This window comes from Ovis canadensis, chromosome 21 (genome assembly GCF_042477335.2).
Source record: "Ovis canadensis isolate MfBH-ARS-UI-01 breed Bighorn chromosome 21, ARS-UI_OviCan_v2, whole genome shotgun sequence".
NCBI classification, from domain to species: Eukaryota; Metazoa; Chordata; class Mammalia; order Artiodactyla; family Bovidae; genus Ovis; species Ovis canadensis.
This window is the reverse complement of record NC_091265.1, coordinates 52,113,200-52,128,751: the sequence shown is the minus strand read 5'-3', so window position 1 is coordinate 52,128,751 and position 15,552 is coordinate 52,113,200. Positions and strand designations below refer to the sequence as shown.

The following is a 15,552-nucleotide window of genomic DNA, read 5'->3' as shown; positions in this document are numbered from 1 at the left end:
AAGGGTTCTTCCTGACCCAGGGATTGAACCCCTGTCTCCGAACTGCAGCCAAACTCTTTACCAGCTAAGCCACCAGGGAAGGGTTCAACAAATACATGAAGTTAAAAAAATACATATCCTGCTGTTGCTAAGTCACTTCAGTCGTATCCGACTCTGTGTGACCCCATGGACTAGCCCACCAGGCTCTCCCACCCCTGGGATTCTCCAGGCAAGAACACTGGAGTGGGTTGTCATTTCCTTTTCCAATGCATAAGTGAAAGTGAAGTCGCTCAGTCATGTCCGACCCTTAGCGACCCCATGGACTGCAGCCTACCAGGCTCCTCCATCCATGGGATTTTCCAGGCAAGAGTACTGGAGTGGGGTGCCATTGCCTTGTCCATACATATCCTATGACCAAGCAAATCCATTCTTGATTTAGATACCGTAAGAATAAAAAACATGCATACATCCACTGTTGTACAAGAATACAACGGAATTCCCTGGTGGTCCAGTGGTTAGGACTCAGTGCTTTCACTGTTAGAGGAGTGCTGGTTTAATCTCTGGTGAGGGAATATTCCGCAAGCCACGTATCACAGCCAAAAAGAAAAAAAAAAAAATGAAGGGTGAGGAGAAAAGGAAGCAAGTTATAACCGTGAAAGACAGGATGATGGTTGCTCTTGGAAAGAGGGGTTTGTGATCAGGGAAGGGTAATGGGGACTTTAAGGATGCTGTCAGTGTAGTGTGTTAGGGTTTGTGAGAATATTGTACACATGTTCACCCTACAGCTGTCTTTTTAATTTTGTGTAAAAGGTGTATGTACAACAAGTCAGCTGTATGTCACCATAAAATGTCTTTAAAAGCAAAACTTGTCAGTCATTCCTTAAATGTTACATTATTTAATTTTATGTCAATTTTTGTTTCATTTATATTTGAATTTGTGCTCTTTTCTAAAATTACTCAAATAATCCAAAGAATTTAAGTAGTAATATAAGAATGTTGTTTTACACATGATTTTTAAAATCACATGTAGATAATCTGTTCAAAGTCTTAAAGACAGAGCTTGCAATTCATATATCCTGGTTAATTTGTTTCACCAGAGTACTGACAGCTGTCCTCTTGTTCACAGGCTCAGTAGATGAAGGCATCACGGAAGGGTTGCCTACGCTTCAGGGCACTTCTAGCACCAACGCTCACGTAGATGATGATGACCGGTTAGTACCAACACAGTAGGACGTTTTCTTGTAGGGGTTCTGCATGTAATTCTGAATCCAAGCACTTTACCTAGGATTACATAAAAGCTTACTGAAACCTGACTTTTGTATATTTTGTAATCATGAGGTAGCCACATAAATTAGACAAGGTTTTTCAGGTATTTCCTAAACTTCCCAGCTCCATTGCTTTAAATAGTATCTGTTTCAGGTGTTGGCAAACCTGTGGCCCACAGGCCAGTTCTCCCACCACCTTTATTTGTAAATCAAATTTTATTGGGACACAACCATGCTGTGTCTGTGGATGGCAGAATTGAGTGGTTGAAGTAGAGATCATGTAGGATGCAAAGCCAAAAATAATTGCACCTGTCCTGCTGCCAAAACAGTTCACCAAACCCTTTTACTTATACTCATGATTCCCAGGTCATTGTCTTCACATTGACCCTTCCTGCTGATATCCTCACATAGATGGAGCAGGGCCATTTCAGACTTAAGACCAAAACAGTGCTCCAGCCTCCTCCCTCAGACCTGCCCTTCTAGTCTTCCTGTCTCAATAAATTGTGTCATCATCAAGCCCAGATTTCTTCAGCAGCGTCTCTGAATTACGCTTGATACTTTCCCTCACACCCACCCCTGTATTTAATCCACAAGTCCTTTCCTCTCTGGATCCAAAACACGTTCCTTGTCAATCCACTTTTCCTCCAGCTCTGCTGCAACCACCCCAACCTAGGTCACCACCGCCTTTTGCCTTGACTATTGCAGTCACCTTCAACTGGCCCCTGATTTCATGATCCCCTCTACTCCAGTCCTTCATGGAGCAGCCAGAATTTTGTTTTTTACATTAAGTCAGATTGTGTTGCTGTTCTAAGTAGGAAACTCTTTAAATTCTCCAAGTAGTTCACGTCAGTCACTCGGTCGTGTCTGACTCTTTGTGACCCCTTAGACTGCAGCATGCCAGGCCTTCCTGTCCATCACCAACTCCTGGAGTTTACTCAGACTCATGTCCATTGAATCATTGATGCCATCCAACCATCTCATCCTCTGTCATCCCCTTCTCCTCTCGCCTTTAATCTTTCCCAGCATCAGGGTCTTTTCAAACAAGTCAGTTCTTCACATCAGGTGGCCAAAGTAATGGAGTTTCCGCTTCAACATCAGTCCTTCCAGTGAATATTCGGGACTGATCTCCTTTAGGATGGACTGGTTTGATCTCCTTGCTGTCCAAGGGACTCTCAAGAGTCTTCTCCAACACCACAGTGCAAACACATCAATTCTTCGGTGCTCAGCTTTCTTTACAGTCCAGCTTTCACATCCATACATGACTACTGGAAAAACCATAGCCTTGACTAGACGGACCTTTGTTGGCAAAGTAATGTCTGTGCTTCTTAATATGCAGTCTAGGTTGGTCATAACTTCCAAGGAGCAAGTGTCTTTTAATTTCATGGCTGCAGTCACCATCTGCAGTGATTTTGGAGCCCCAAAAAATAATGTCTGTCACTGTTCCCACTGTTTCCCCATCTGTTTGTCATGAAGTGATGGGACTGGATGCCATGATCTTAGTTTTCTGAAAGTTGAGTTTCAAGCCAACTTTTTCACTCTCCTCTTTCACTTTCATCAAAAGGCTCTTTAGCTCTTCACTTTCTGCCATAAGGGTGGTGTCATCTGCATATCTGAGGTTATTGATATTTCTCCTGGCAATCTTGATTCCAGCTTGTTCTTTCAACCAGTCCAGCTGTTGGCATGATATACTCTGCATATAAGTTAAATAAGCAGGGTGACAATATACAGCCTTTGTACTCCCTTCTGGATTTGGAACCAGTCTGTTGTTCCATGTCTGGTTCTAACTGTTGCTTCTTGACCTGCATACAGATTTCTCAAGAGGCAGGTCAGGTGGTCTGGTATTCCCATCTCTTGAAGAATTTTTCACAGTTTGTTGTGATCCACACAGTCAAAGGCTTTGGCATAGTCAGTAAAGCAGAAGTAGATGTTTTTCTGGAAGTCTCTTGCTTTTTTGATGATCCAACCAATGTTGGCAATTTGATCTCTTGTTCCTCTGCCTTTTCTAAAACCAGCTTGAACATCTGGAAGTTCACGGTTCACAAACTGTTGAAGCCTGGCTTGGAGAATTTTGCACATTACTTTACTAGCATGTGAGATGAGTGCAGTTGTAGTTTGAGCATTCTTTGGCATTGCCTTTCTTTGGGATTGAAATGAGTAGATTCTTAAATCTAAACTCCTTGCCATGCCTTGAAAGCCATACACGATGTGATTCTAGCCTGACGCCCTTCACACCACACTCCTCAAAGACCACGTTCCGGCCGTGCTGACCTTCTTCAGTTCCTGGAGGAGTCCATGTTTGTTCTGGTTTGCAGGCCTGCCATTTTAAGGCCTTTCTTCTGCCTGAAATGCTTTCTTCCCTAATTTTCACTTTGGTCCCTCTTTCTTCATTCTTCAGATCACTGTCAGTTCTGAAGGTTTTTCCTGACTTCCAGTCTAAAGTAAAACAGCACCAATCATTGTTGGGTCACTCAACTTTAATTCTCTGTTCTGATCATTTTTTTGTATGCTTATTGTGTGTGTCTGACCACTGAATATAAAACTTCACTGAAGTAACTCCTCATCATTAGAGTTCAGGACAGACTTTAAGAAGTGTGTTTATTGAAAACTCAAAGGATTGAAAGAATTCAAACATGATTTACTGTATTTGAGAAGATAACCTGGTAGAGCAGGTTGTGAACCAGAGTCCTTTGAGTAAATTATAGAAGATGTAAGCAAATGGAAATATGCCTAGCTTCCTTAATTTCAGACATGAATGGGGTTGTCTGTTCTGTACTAGATACTCTGCTGAGTGGTGGGGATGTTGAAATGAAAGGTAACCCTTGTCCTCAAAGAGGTCACGCCGACATTCGAGCCGGGAGAGAGGTTAAAGACTGACAAGTAAGCAGATAATCATGAGTGATCTGCAGGGGAGTCTATTGCTCTGCATAGGAGAGTACCTACCTAAATCACTGATGAATCAAAGAAGGCTTTCAGGAGGAGGAAGTAAACTTCTTGGCTACATCTCATAAAACGACTGGTGTGTTATCGAAGCAAAAAGGGTAGGCAGGTAGAGGAAGTTAAATATATGAAAGCACAGCACTGAGAGAGAAGTGTTAAGGAGGAACTGCTTGGTAGGGGTATGTTGGGGGAGTATGATAAGAAATGAGACTGGAAAAGTATACAGACCCAGATCATGAGGAGTCTTGTATGCCTTCATTCTGAAGATAGCAGTAAACCATCACAGGACTGTTATCAAGAGACTGATTTAATCAGATCACTGTGAAAGGGGTGTGGGGCAAAATAGAAAGAGATAGCCATATATTGACCAGAGCCTGAATTAAAGCAGTAGTAGGAAGGAAAGGATTATTAGATTAAGGATACCTAAAGTAAAATCGTTTATATGATCTTGGTCACATGTCTTTGCTTAACTTAGGATGCTGGACATTCTGGACAATAACACTTTTTTTTTATCATAAATGAATCTTGTAATCTAACTTTTAAATTTGTTTATTTCCTTTTGTTCATTTAAACTTGTGCAGAACTGTTTATTGAACTTAAAATCAGAGCTTGGTTGCCTTCTTTGGTCTGTTTTTTAGATTGGAAAATGTTCAGTATCCCTACCAACTCTACATTGCTCCTTCCACCAGCAGCACAGAACGGCCAAGTCCCAATGGTCCAGATAGACCTTTTCAGTGTCCAACGTGTGGGGTGCGATTCACCCGTATTCAGAACCTGAAGCAGCACATGCTGATCCACTCAGGTAATGCCATCATTTCTCTTGTGGCATACATGAACCCTCTAGAACATTTTATTTTGGCATTCCAGTTAAAAATAATAAACAGATGCTTTTGAGTTAGGAAAAAGTATATCTCTGGGAAGTCTAGTGAGAACAGATAAATTCAAGTCTGTTGCTGATTTGTTGCATTGTCAGAAAGATATTTGCTTAATACATTGGCCACAGGCATAAATAAGTCTTCTGATTGGAAATGGGGACAAGTGTGATGTGCACATGATATACATGAAAAAGAGACCAGATATTTGTGTGTGTATATGTGAGGGAGGAAAGCATAAGTGCACTTGGTAAAGCAAATGGGATTAAAAGGGCATATATTGGTATTCTCTGTGCTATTCTTCTAATTATTCTTAAGTTTGTAATTCCAAATAAAAAGTGTTTTTAAAAATTAAATACAATAATTTTATTTTAACTGTGCAATTCTAAATTTCTCTGTGCCCTGAGAAATTTCTCTATGCCCTTTTCAGCCAGCCTTGCAGAATTATTTTAGCGTAAAAAAGATTTTGGATAAATGATATATAGAACATACTTGAAACTTAAGTTCAGTGTTCACATAAAGGCAATAAAATTCTTACAGGTAGAACACTGACCTCTGATAAGGAAGAAATCTTTGCTACTATTCTCAGCTGTTTAACTATCTCACTTTCCTCTTCTTCAGATAGGTCTAACAATCCTGTGCTAACACTAATTCACTTTGACTTTGTTGAATCAACAGATTATGTTTTGAAGGTTTTTGAAATTTTTTTGCTAAAACTGTGATAATGAATTGGAAGAGACCATAAATGCACTTTACATTTCATATATTAATTTCTACATATTTATGTCACTATTACATTAAGTACCCCAAAACTTAACCAAAGGTAGTTCTGTTACAATCACTAATTATGTTCAGAGATGTTAGAATTTTTCTTTTTTCTTCTTATTTTTCTCTGAGATAGGAAATTAATATTAGATAACTGATCAATTTATACATTTTCTTGATATAAACCTTACTACTTTAATGAAATGAAATAATAATAGGTGAAGAATTGGAGTCTGCTTAAATAAATACTCTTGTTATATTGTATTTTGAAGTCTAAGAAGATTTGGAAGAATTGAAAAATCAAATGGAGTATATATCAATTTGATTACCCCCACCCCCACCCCATGGTGCCTTTCTTGCTTGCTTGCTTTTTTCAAGCACTAGTGACTTTTCAGATGTTTTGTAATTTTTCTAAGATACTGAATTTGGGACTCATTTCTGCTGATGATTTTTATCTTTTCAGATTATCTATTGCTACAAAATTACAGTTCAGAAATTTGTGAAGTTTATGACATTTCCATTCATTTTGTTTTTAGATAATATTTCGTATCGCTTTATTTTATAGGAATTAAACCATTTCAGTGTGACCGCTGTGGGAAAAAGTTCACCAGGGCTTACTCGCTAAAGATGCATCGCCTAAAGCATGAAGGTAAACGCTGTTTCCGGTGCCAGATATGTAGTGCCACTTTCACTTCCTTCGGGGAATATAAACACCACATGAGGGTTTCCCGGCACATTATCCGCAAGCCTCGGATTTACGAGTGCAAAACATGTGGCGCCATGTTCACCAACTCTGGAAATTTAATCGTGCACCTGAGGAGTCTGAACCATGAAGCGTCAGAGCTAGCAAACTACTTCCAGAGCAGGTGAGGTGCACACCGAAAACTGAACCAGGGAAACTGCTTTCTAAACTCTCTCTTCCTGTTGTTAGGGCAGCCGGCTGTGTTTTGTTTTGTTTTTTTAATCAGGTTGCCAGCTAATCGATCACATTGCTTAAAAATTCCCACTATCCAATAACACTCTGATCTCCTGATAAAATTTTGCTAATTCTACTAAATATAAATAGTTTTAAATACTTTTATAGTTGGCATTAGAAATCTTTTCCTACAGAGATAGGCCACTTGTTTTGGGTTTGGGGGGATTTTTATGGGGTGGTCTTTTGTTGTTGTTGTTGTTTTTAATATAAGGTTAAAGTAATTCTGTAGTAGATTTTAAATAGACATGACTGGAAAATTTACCATGTCAGATGATATTTGGTGACAGTGGATTACTTCCCATTCTTTGGATGTTGGTTAAATTCTTGACTACTCTTTTTTTTTTTTTTCCTCTCTAAATAATGAGAGAAACTTCAGCAGCAGCTATAATTGATAGTTTACATCAAATGAAATTTTCCTCTTTTTCTTTCAGTTTAGAACTCCATACATTGAATATTAAAAATTTATGATAGAGTTAACCTTTCTGATTTATCGGGTAGCTGAGGATCGGGTTCTAGTTCTGGCTCTGCCGCTCCCTGCTGGTATGATTGAACACATCACTTCACAGATGAAGAAGCTTGAACTTAGAGAAGGATAATGTGTAAGCTTTAAAGATGATTGCTAAGGTCTCCTCTAGATATAAAATTCTGTTGTCTATTTTTAATACTGTATCAGAATTGTACATCTATAGGAATCCTTAGTTTCTTATAAAATGAAATCAAATTTTACACCACCTTTATTTTTTTAATCTTATTTTTCTATAAGTTTTTTTCCTGCATTGATTTTGTCTCTTCAAGCCATTTTGTCTAATGTAATCATTCCTGACTCTGAGTGTCTGGTTATTATATGACTAAACTTACATTATACATGACATATCAAAGTTCGTTCAGGCCTAAAATCATGTCCCAGTTAACTGCACAGCCCGTTTTCTGTATCTTCCCTGTGCTGAGCCCTCTGTCCTCCAGTCTTTAACATCAGAAGACTTTTATAACCGAGGACATCCTAAATTGCTTTGCAAATGAGCAGACTTTAATTTTTTTTAGTAATAGTGGACAAATTATAAAATAACCTAAAGTATATTAGATATTGAAATTATAAAGTATAATGAACTTTTTTGTTCAACAGTAAAGATTTAAATAAAGCATCTAAGTAGTATTTTACATTTTCCTATATAGTAGATTGTATATAAGGTCATTTATGCATGAGGACTAGTTTCTTAACTATATCCAAGAACTAATAAAAAGCTAGGTTTATATACCTTATAATTAGTGTATAATCCAAGAAAGGTTACACATAAGTTATTCAAATGATCTTTGTTTAAATGAACATGCTATTTGCGTTTGTTTTGTGCACAGAAACTCTTCTACATAGAAGGAGAAAGGCTGTTTAGGTGTACACAGTGACACTGAATGTGATCTCTCTCTCGTGATGGTAGGGAGAGTTGATATACTTGGGTTCTAATGGATGGTTTGGGCTCATATTTAGGGAAATTTAGAAGCTGAAAATTCCTGAGTTATAATCTTCATTCAAGAATTAGAGAATGAAAATTCCCAATCTTGTTTTACAAATCAGGTCTTTTTATTATGTCTTATTTATTCTTGGCTTGAAAATTAACTCCCTGTTTCATCCTTTGCCTCTTACCTAGTGATTTCCTAGTACCGGACTACTTAAACCAGGAGCAAGAAGAGACCCTTGTTCAATATGATCTTGGAGAACACAGTTTTGAAAGCAACTCCTCTGTTCAAATGCCTGTAATTTCACAGGTCTCCTCGACCCAGAATTGTGAAAGCACTTTTCCCTTGGGGTCTCTTGGGCTGACAGAAAAGGAGGAAGAAATGCCAGAGCAGCCAAAGACCAGTGCTTGTACGGAGGCAACCAGAGATGACCCCCCAAAATCAGAGCTGTCTTCTATAACTATTGAGTAATTTCATAGTTTGGCTTCATTTTTAATTTTTGGAAAGTGCCTGTGCTTGGTCTTGTACATTTGAATTTAATTTTTTAAGCAAAAAAAAGGGTTTGGAAAAATTTCCCTTTTTACTTTGTAAGTCCTGCAACTGATGTTTTATTTTTCGTGACTGAGAGATTGCTTCTGTAAGTGCACAATAACATGGTGTTGAAATACAGTAGAAACCCTGAAACTTAAGGAGAGGAAGCAGGTGACATCACACTTACATCAGTTTCCTCTTCCGACATCAGGAGTAGGCTAACAACGTATCATTAGGTTGAGAAGAAATCAGATGATTACTGACCTTCCTGAAATGAAAGGGTACACCAGAAACATACTACTAAACAGATTTGGCAAATAGCCTGAATAGATGTTACTCCTATACACAGGACATTGTACAATCTTCTGTAAAACCTGTTGTTTCTGGAAATATTTATGGTGAGCTTTCTTAAAAATTATTAGATGTGTACTTCTGATATTCCACGTATTCTTTTTTTTTTTTTCTTTAAGCTTTGTCATTATAATTTTTTATGCTGAAAATTTGGTATTGGGATAGGTATTCCGTGTACCTTTATAATAGTACTCTCCAAATTATCTTTCTTCTATGAAAGATGGCAGAGAGCCACAGTTCAGAAGAGTCAAGCTCTGCATGAAGAGACCAGGAATGGGGAGTATAGTGTGTGAATCTCAGCTTCATAGGAACTCTTTCATACTGCTTTTCTGGTTAAAATCATTGTTTACCTGGTCTTTGAATGTTAATGCCTGGCTAATGAGGTCATTGCCTAAATCAGTTTTTGTCTTACCCTGTCAACAGTACTTTCTTTTGCCTATACTTGGCGTGATCCCATAAAAAGGAAATATACTGGAGATGTTCTATATTTTATATATAGGTTTGTGTATTATTGAGGATGTTTTCATTCTGCTGTTTGGACAAAATAAAGAATTCTCTGTTAAGGCTATGTTCTTAACCCAACTAAGATTGTTTACAAAATACCATGTGACAGTGATATATTGTCCTTATTCCAAAATATTTTTAGACATTGCCAAATGTCATATTGAAAGCAGTTAGTATAGTTTTTACAGAATGTAAGCAATAATGTAGAAGAGAAGAGGCTATAAAATGATGATCTGTGACTCAGATCTATTTGGGGGAAAAAGTTGTTAAGACTAAAGAAAAACTAAAAACCTTAAGGTAATGAATATTACCTCTTGCTGCTAAAAGAAAATGAAACTTCCTGGTTTATAGTTGAAATACATATGATACTCTAGACTGGAGTATATATTTTACCTGGTGCCGTTAAAGCATCGCTTACCTTGATCCTAAATTTCATGAGTCCATGAGCAATGATCTTTTGAGTAACTTTTTTTTCTATGTATATACCCAGAGTTTAATCATTATGAAAACACCTGATTAGATTAGAAAAAGAAAATAGTTTCTTATTCAGAACACAAGATCTCAGTTTTGTCTGGGTGCTAGACCTCAATAAAAATTTTTTAAGTTATAGTGATTTGTTTCATTTTTTGATTGGCTCATTCTGTAACTTATCTCTTACAAATGTAAAGAAAGGGAAAGTGAACTCCTTGAAGTTTTTTTAGGCTAATGTTCTTTTTGTTTTCATATTCTGCTGTTTTTAACTTGTTTCCAACTCCTTTTCTCACTCAAGAACCTGTTGTTTCCTTTTTGCTCCCTAAATAGCTACATTACCTTAAGGAAAATGAACACGTACAGATTCTGATCGCCTTCCATCATTTATGCTTCTTTATCAGTAGGTTGAATTACTTTTCTTCAGCAAGACTATATGATGCTAATAGCGGTACTGCTGTGTCTCAACTGGAAAGGTCAGGAATTTGTATTTTTAATATTATATAGATTCTCTGGAAACTTAATGCCTACCAATAGATAAATCTCAAAGTTAATTTTAAAATCTTATATGAACAAGACGAGTAAGTGAAATTATCACCAGGAGTCATTGTTGCCCTCAGTTCTAAGAGTTATTTTTTTTAGAATAAGGAAGAAAAGAAAGAAAACAGACTTGATAAGAAGATACGTCAGAACTTGGAGACTGGTTGATGGAAAGTAATTTAGCATACCCCCTGTCCTGAGAATTTTGGACTGAGAGTCCTGCACAGGTTTGCCCGTTCTGAGGTGTTCTGTGTTCTCAGAATGTAGCATTACCATCACTGGCTATTTTTTCCCAAGTGGAAACTTTAGACTTTCATTGGTAATTACAAATTATACAGGTTTCCAAGTTTTATGTGACATTTGAACCTACTGTGAAAATGCTTATTGCTGGTTGTCTGTTCCCCACATCTTATCAATACAGGTAACTAACTAATATTTAACGTGATATAAACAAAGGCCTTTTTTCTCTATTTCAGTGAGGCGCTACATTTTTCTTGATATATAGTTTAAGGTTACTTAGCTTATGGGCCTGTTTTAAGAAACTAAGCTGTAAGAAAATAATTGTATATAGTGTTACTTAGATTTATTTAAAATTCATCTAAGAGAAGGATGCCTGGATGTATAATTTTTACCAGAATATATGGAGAAAAAAATACAAAGAGATGAAAACCTGTTATATTATCTCATCATCAGAAATTACCAGTATAACTGAACATTAAAAAAATTCCAATTTAGAATACCATAGCTATCTTGCTTAAATTAGGCCCCAGGGGGTAACTTTGTGATATTTAAAGGGCTTAAATTTTAGGATGCAAGATAAATTGCCTTAAGCAAGGATTTTATATAATAAAAACATTTATTTTCATTTTAAAGCTACCAAATAGGTATGCTGTACATACTTCACAGATGAGTAGAGATGTGTGCTCTGATACTGGATGTTTCAGCACCTGCAGGCATCCTTTCCACTTTATAAGGCTGTGTTCTAATAATGAAAGCACTTGGCATGTTAGTGATTATACTAATTCACAAACAAAAATTTAATGCTCGTTTGTTTTTTTTTTTTAAGTTTTCAAGAAAGGGATGCAGATGGAGGTTATCACCCACAAATACATTTAAATAAGTGTTTCTTACTTTGAAAGTAATCCTTAAGTAATTAGCTATCTAGTCTATCTAGTTACATTACCAGTTTTTAAAGTTCTCAATTTCAGTGAGATAAAGTGTATTAAAATGTTTAAATAGCCTCATTTGTTCTTACATTCTGGCTTACAGAACTTTACATTCTGGTTCCTTGTTATGACACATGCCCTTAGGTTTTAAAAACAACAAACAAAAAAACCCTTCCGTTTTGTTAAATTATGTTACCAGGTGGAAAGAACTGTCCAGCACATCTAATGTATTTCTGTTGGTAACTCTGTTACCTTCTGACTACTGAGCCAGTCTCTCCTGATGTATAAATGGTTCCCTGGGAGCCTTTGGAAGCCGTATTAACTCTTTCAGTTTTTATGTTACCTCTTACTAATTTTTATTCTCATACTTAATCTAAATAGAGGCCATTTATCTAGTTCAGTGGCTATTATTTTGAAGATTCTCAGATCACGGTTTGCTTTCTTTCAGCTTTGTAGCCCCTGAGAAATACATAACCTTATAATGTAATGGCAGTGTATGCTAGAATAACCACATGGAGAGAATTACTACTTGATGAATGAACAATCCTAAAATTATAACTGAAAGGACTTTGAGATTTAAGGAATTGATGAAAAGAACTAGCAACTTTTGTGTGGCGTTTACTCTGTTTTCACTCATCTACAAAAGGTGAAGTCATAGCTTTGGAGATATACATCCTAGTGAGGGAGAGTAGTTTTCTAGTTATTAGTATTAATTGGGAGGGAAAAAACAAGAAAAATTCACATCAGGAAGTGAGCCAAAGTTGCTGAAGGATAGTAAATGCTGTTTTCAGTGTAAGTTATTGACAGAAGATGATTTATATTTAGATTTTGAGAGTTAATAAGAAAAGCATATATACAAACTTGATTTTCTAAATCAGAACAGAATGGTGGATGGTTGCTCAATTAGAGTAACCATGTCTATGAGGAATATTAAAGCTAAGCATACTCCTCAGGCATTAGGCGCAGATCATCCAAATTGAAGTTATTCTTTATTTTGCCTATACCCATTTTTATCTTTCAGTGTCATTTTTGCCTGACAAAATGTTGGTGACATAGGGTATTTTTATTTGGAAAGTCCTCAGCAAGACTAATTGCCAAAGCAATAATGGTTCACATTAACAATGAAGTGGAATTAATATCCAGGTTCAACTAAGGAGCAGACATCGTATGGCTATTTCATTTTTAGATTATAAACATGTTGAGATTTATTAATGGGGGATTAAGCCTATGTCAGATTATGGGATGACTCTTCATGACATTATAGTTGTACTTTTCTTTAACTTCATACTCAACTAATACACTTAGATATTTATACGATATCATAGTGATTATATTTTTATGATAAAAAGCAAAAGTTCCATATCTTTACAAATAGTCTCTGCAGAGATGTCAGGCAGTGGTGGTGGTGGCATCTCAATTTGACAGTATCTGAAAAATGAGACTGCCTTAAAGTGTACGTGCTACAGAGCTCACTCTGCATATGGTCCAGGCCAGTTCCAACTAACATCAAGGTTTTTATGTACATAATAGTTTAGAAAGAATTTAAAGGTGTGGACTATTGGTTGAAAACAAAAACTTAAAAAAAAATTTTTTTTTTAACTTAAAATTCTTAAATTTCAGTTTGAAGTGCCTGGTTTATAAAAATCAGATTCTTTGATTATTGCCTTTCTCTTTTAAACTGACTTTTTGCTGATTAAACTAAAGCCCTAGGCTCAATTGTGATGATTTATGGATAAAATTGCTGCTTGATGGTGTGAGGGCCTAAGTGTCAAGATTTTATTAAATTGTCCTTGTTTTTCCAAATATCAGTGTAACCATATCCAAATTTCATCATTCAGGTAAGCAGGTTAAAAAATCATCCTATGAATGAATGTTCAGATTACCAAAGTACATGGTCTGCTGAGGAAAGGTCAGTCTTCCCTAAATTAATTGTATTTGTGGAGGTTGTGTTCACTTAAGGATGGGCAGCCTTTTGTGCCATTCCTAAAAACACCTGTTTTTTCTAGAAAGACTTCTTTTTTTTTGTATTTTTTGTAAGAGCTTTCTCTTATTTCAACCATCAGTTTAATTTTCAAGTTGACAAATGCTCATACTGAGAGTGGTCCTTTGAGTTATTGAAAGTCGCACTGCTGTTCATCTTTCAGGTACCTGAAGTGAATGCCATCAGCTGAATCAGGAGTAAGATTAGTCATTTTCTTCCTTATACAAAGTAATGGCTTCTCATGCTTATATTTCAAGATATTTTTTAAAAAGACCACAGCCCCTACTACAGTACAATTTGATCTCAGTTCACGTCCCAGTAATAGGTGTGATGTTTCTCTTGTTGCTGGTGCCTCCTGTTGCATCAGATAGAGATTGCCTGCCTCTTTGTAGGGCACCCTTGTGGCACCTTATGTCCAGTTGGAAGATGGCAGACGGCTTCATTTTGTGCCTCTGCTATCTTCTCAAAAGCCATTTTATAAAAATCCTAGGTAGCCTATTTTAATATTTAAATATATATATATTTGTGAGAGATACTTTTAGAACAGACTTTTTTTTACTTTAAAATTCCTGTATTCCCATTTTTAAGAGTAAATTTAAACTTTCCAGGATTTGAACTTTTTCCACAGCAGCATAATGAAAAAGTCAATTTGAGATAATAGAATGTAATTCAATGATAAAAGAGATTGATGTCTGGTTATAGGAAACAGAAGGGAAGGGAAAAACGTTTTGATGTAACAAACAAATTTTTAATAAAAATGTTTTTGTTTTCTGTAATTTTGTATTTGCTGCTACAGTAGCTCAATGTTTTCAGAGCTAACATATAGATCTGGCTCCATTCAGAAACTGGAGTACTTTATAGTGCAACCAACCTAGGAGGAAGGTGTGTACCACAGTCTTCCAGAAAGGTGACTGGCGGCCCTGTTTAGCTGATGCATGCTTTAAAATGCGCCTGTAGCCCAACATCAAGGAAGTGTGGGAGAAACGTTTATCTTGCTAGTTAGTAGCATTATGATTCTTTTTGGGCCCTGGCATTTTGTGAAACCCTTGAGGGAGGGAAGGTGATGCTGGAGAAGAAATGTGAATTACATTATGTAGAAGGATGTTTTCATGCTTCTGTCCTCTCCTAGAACCAGAACAGCTTTTGTATCTGTGCCAGGCTCTAGTTCACCAGCTATGTATCCAGTCATCATCTCATTCATATTTGGCTTCACTTGGTGACAGCGCCCATAGCTAGGTTATTTGGCATGTTTGACTTTGAACAGTAACAAAAATGGTTTTGGATTTTATTTCCTAAAAATGTATACAATGTCGAAACTTTACATTTTATATACTAGTATCTGGCTATTAGTATTTTACAGGAACCATGGTTCTTGGTGACTACATATATATATATATTTTTGTGACTTTTTTGTATACTAAGTGCCGTTTTCAATGTTACAATCATTTTTAGAGTTATTGTAATCAATGTGAATATCATGTTTTTTCAAATCTGTTCTGAGCCTATAGTGTTTGCTTTGTGAATATATATGTGTATTGTATATATTCTGTATAGTTACATTGTACTGAAATATTAGCTTGTTTGATATAAGGAAAGTATGTATTGAGTACTTTTTGCTAGTTTGGTTGTTTAATCTTTTTTAAAAAGGTTTAATCTTTTTAAAAAGCAAAAACTTTAAACCGGCCTTTATTACATGGTCACAAATAAAGTTGCAGTTAGAAGGGATGGGCAGGGAAAAAAATAGTTTTGAGTGTCTTTGAATAGA

The 15,552-nt window shown here is 36.4% G+C and overlaps 1 protein-coding gene across 8 annotated transcripts in view; it reads left to right on the top strand.

Moving 5' to 3' along the window:
- Window positions 1-10,241, top strand: part of ZBTB44 (zinc finger and BTB domain containing 44) — a 53,941-nt gene extending 43,700 nt beyond the window's left edge. For 3 of the 8 annotated variants that reach the window (XM_069565658.1, XM_069565656.1, XM_069565657.1), the window contains 4 exons: window positions 1,106-1,190; window positions 4,820-4,983; window positions 6,384-6,684; window positions 8,438-10,241. In XM_069565658.1, the coding sequence (XP_069421759.1) occupies window positions 1,106-1,190; window positions 4,820-4,983; window positions 6,384-6,684; window positions 8,438-8,717 (830 nt within the window). In that variant the 3' untranslated portion in view covers window positions 8,718-10,241. The remainder of the gene's footprint in view (window positions 1-1,105; window positions 1,191-4,819; window positions 4,984-6,383; window positions 6,685-8,437) is intronic. The other 5 variants (XM_069565659.1, XM_069565652.1, XM_069565655.1 and 2 more) reach the window with 4 other exon arrangements.
- Window positions 10,242-15,552: the final 5,311 nt, after the last annotated feature.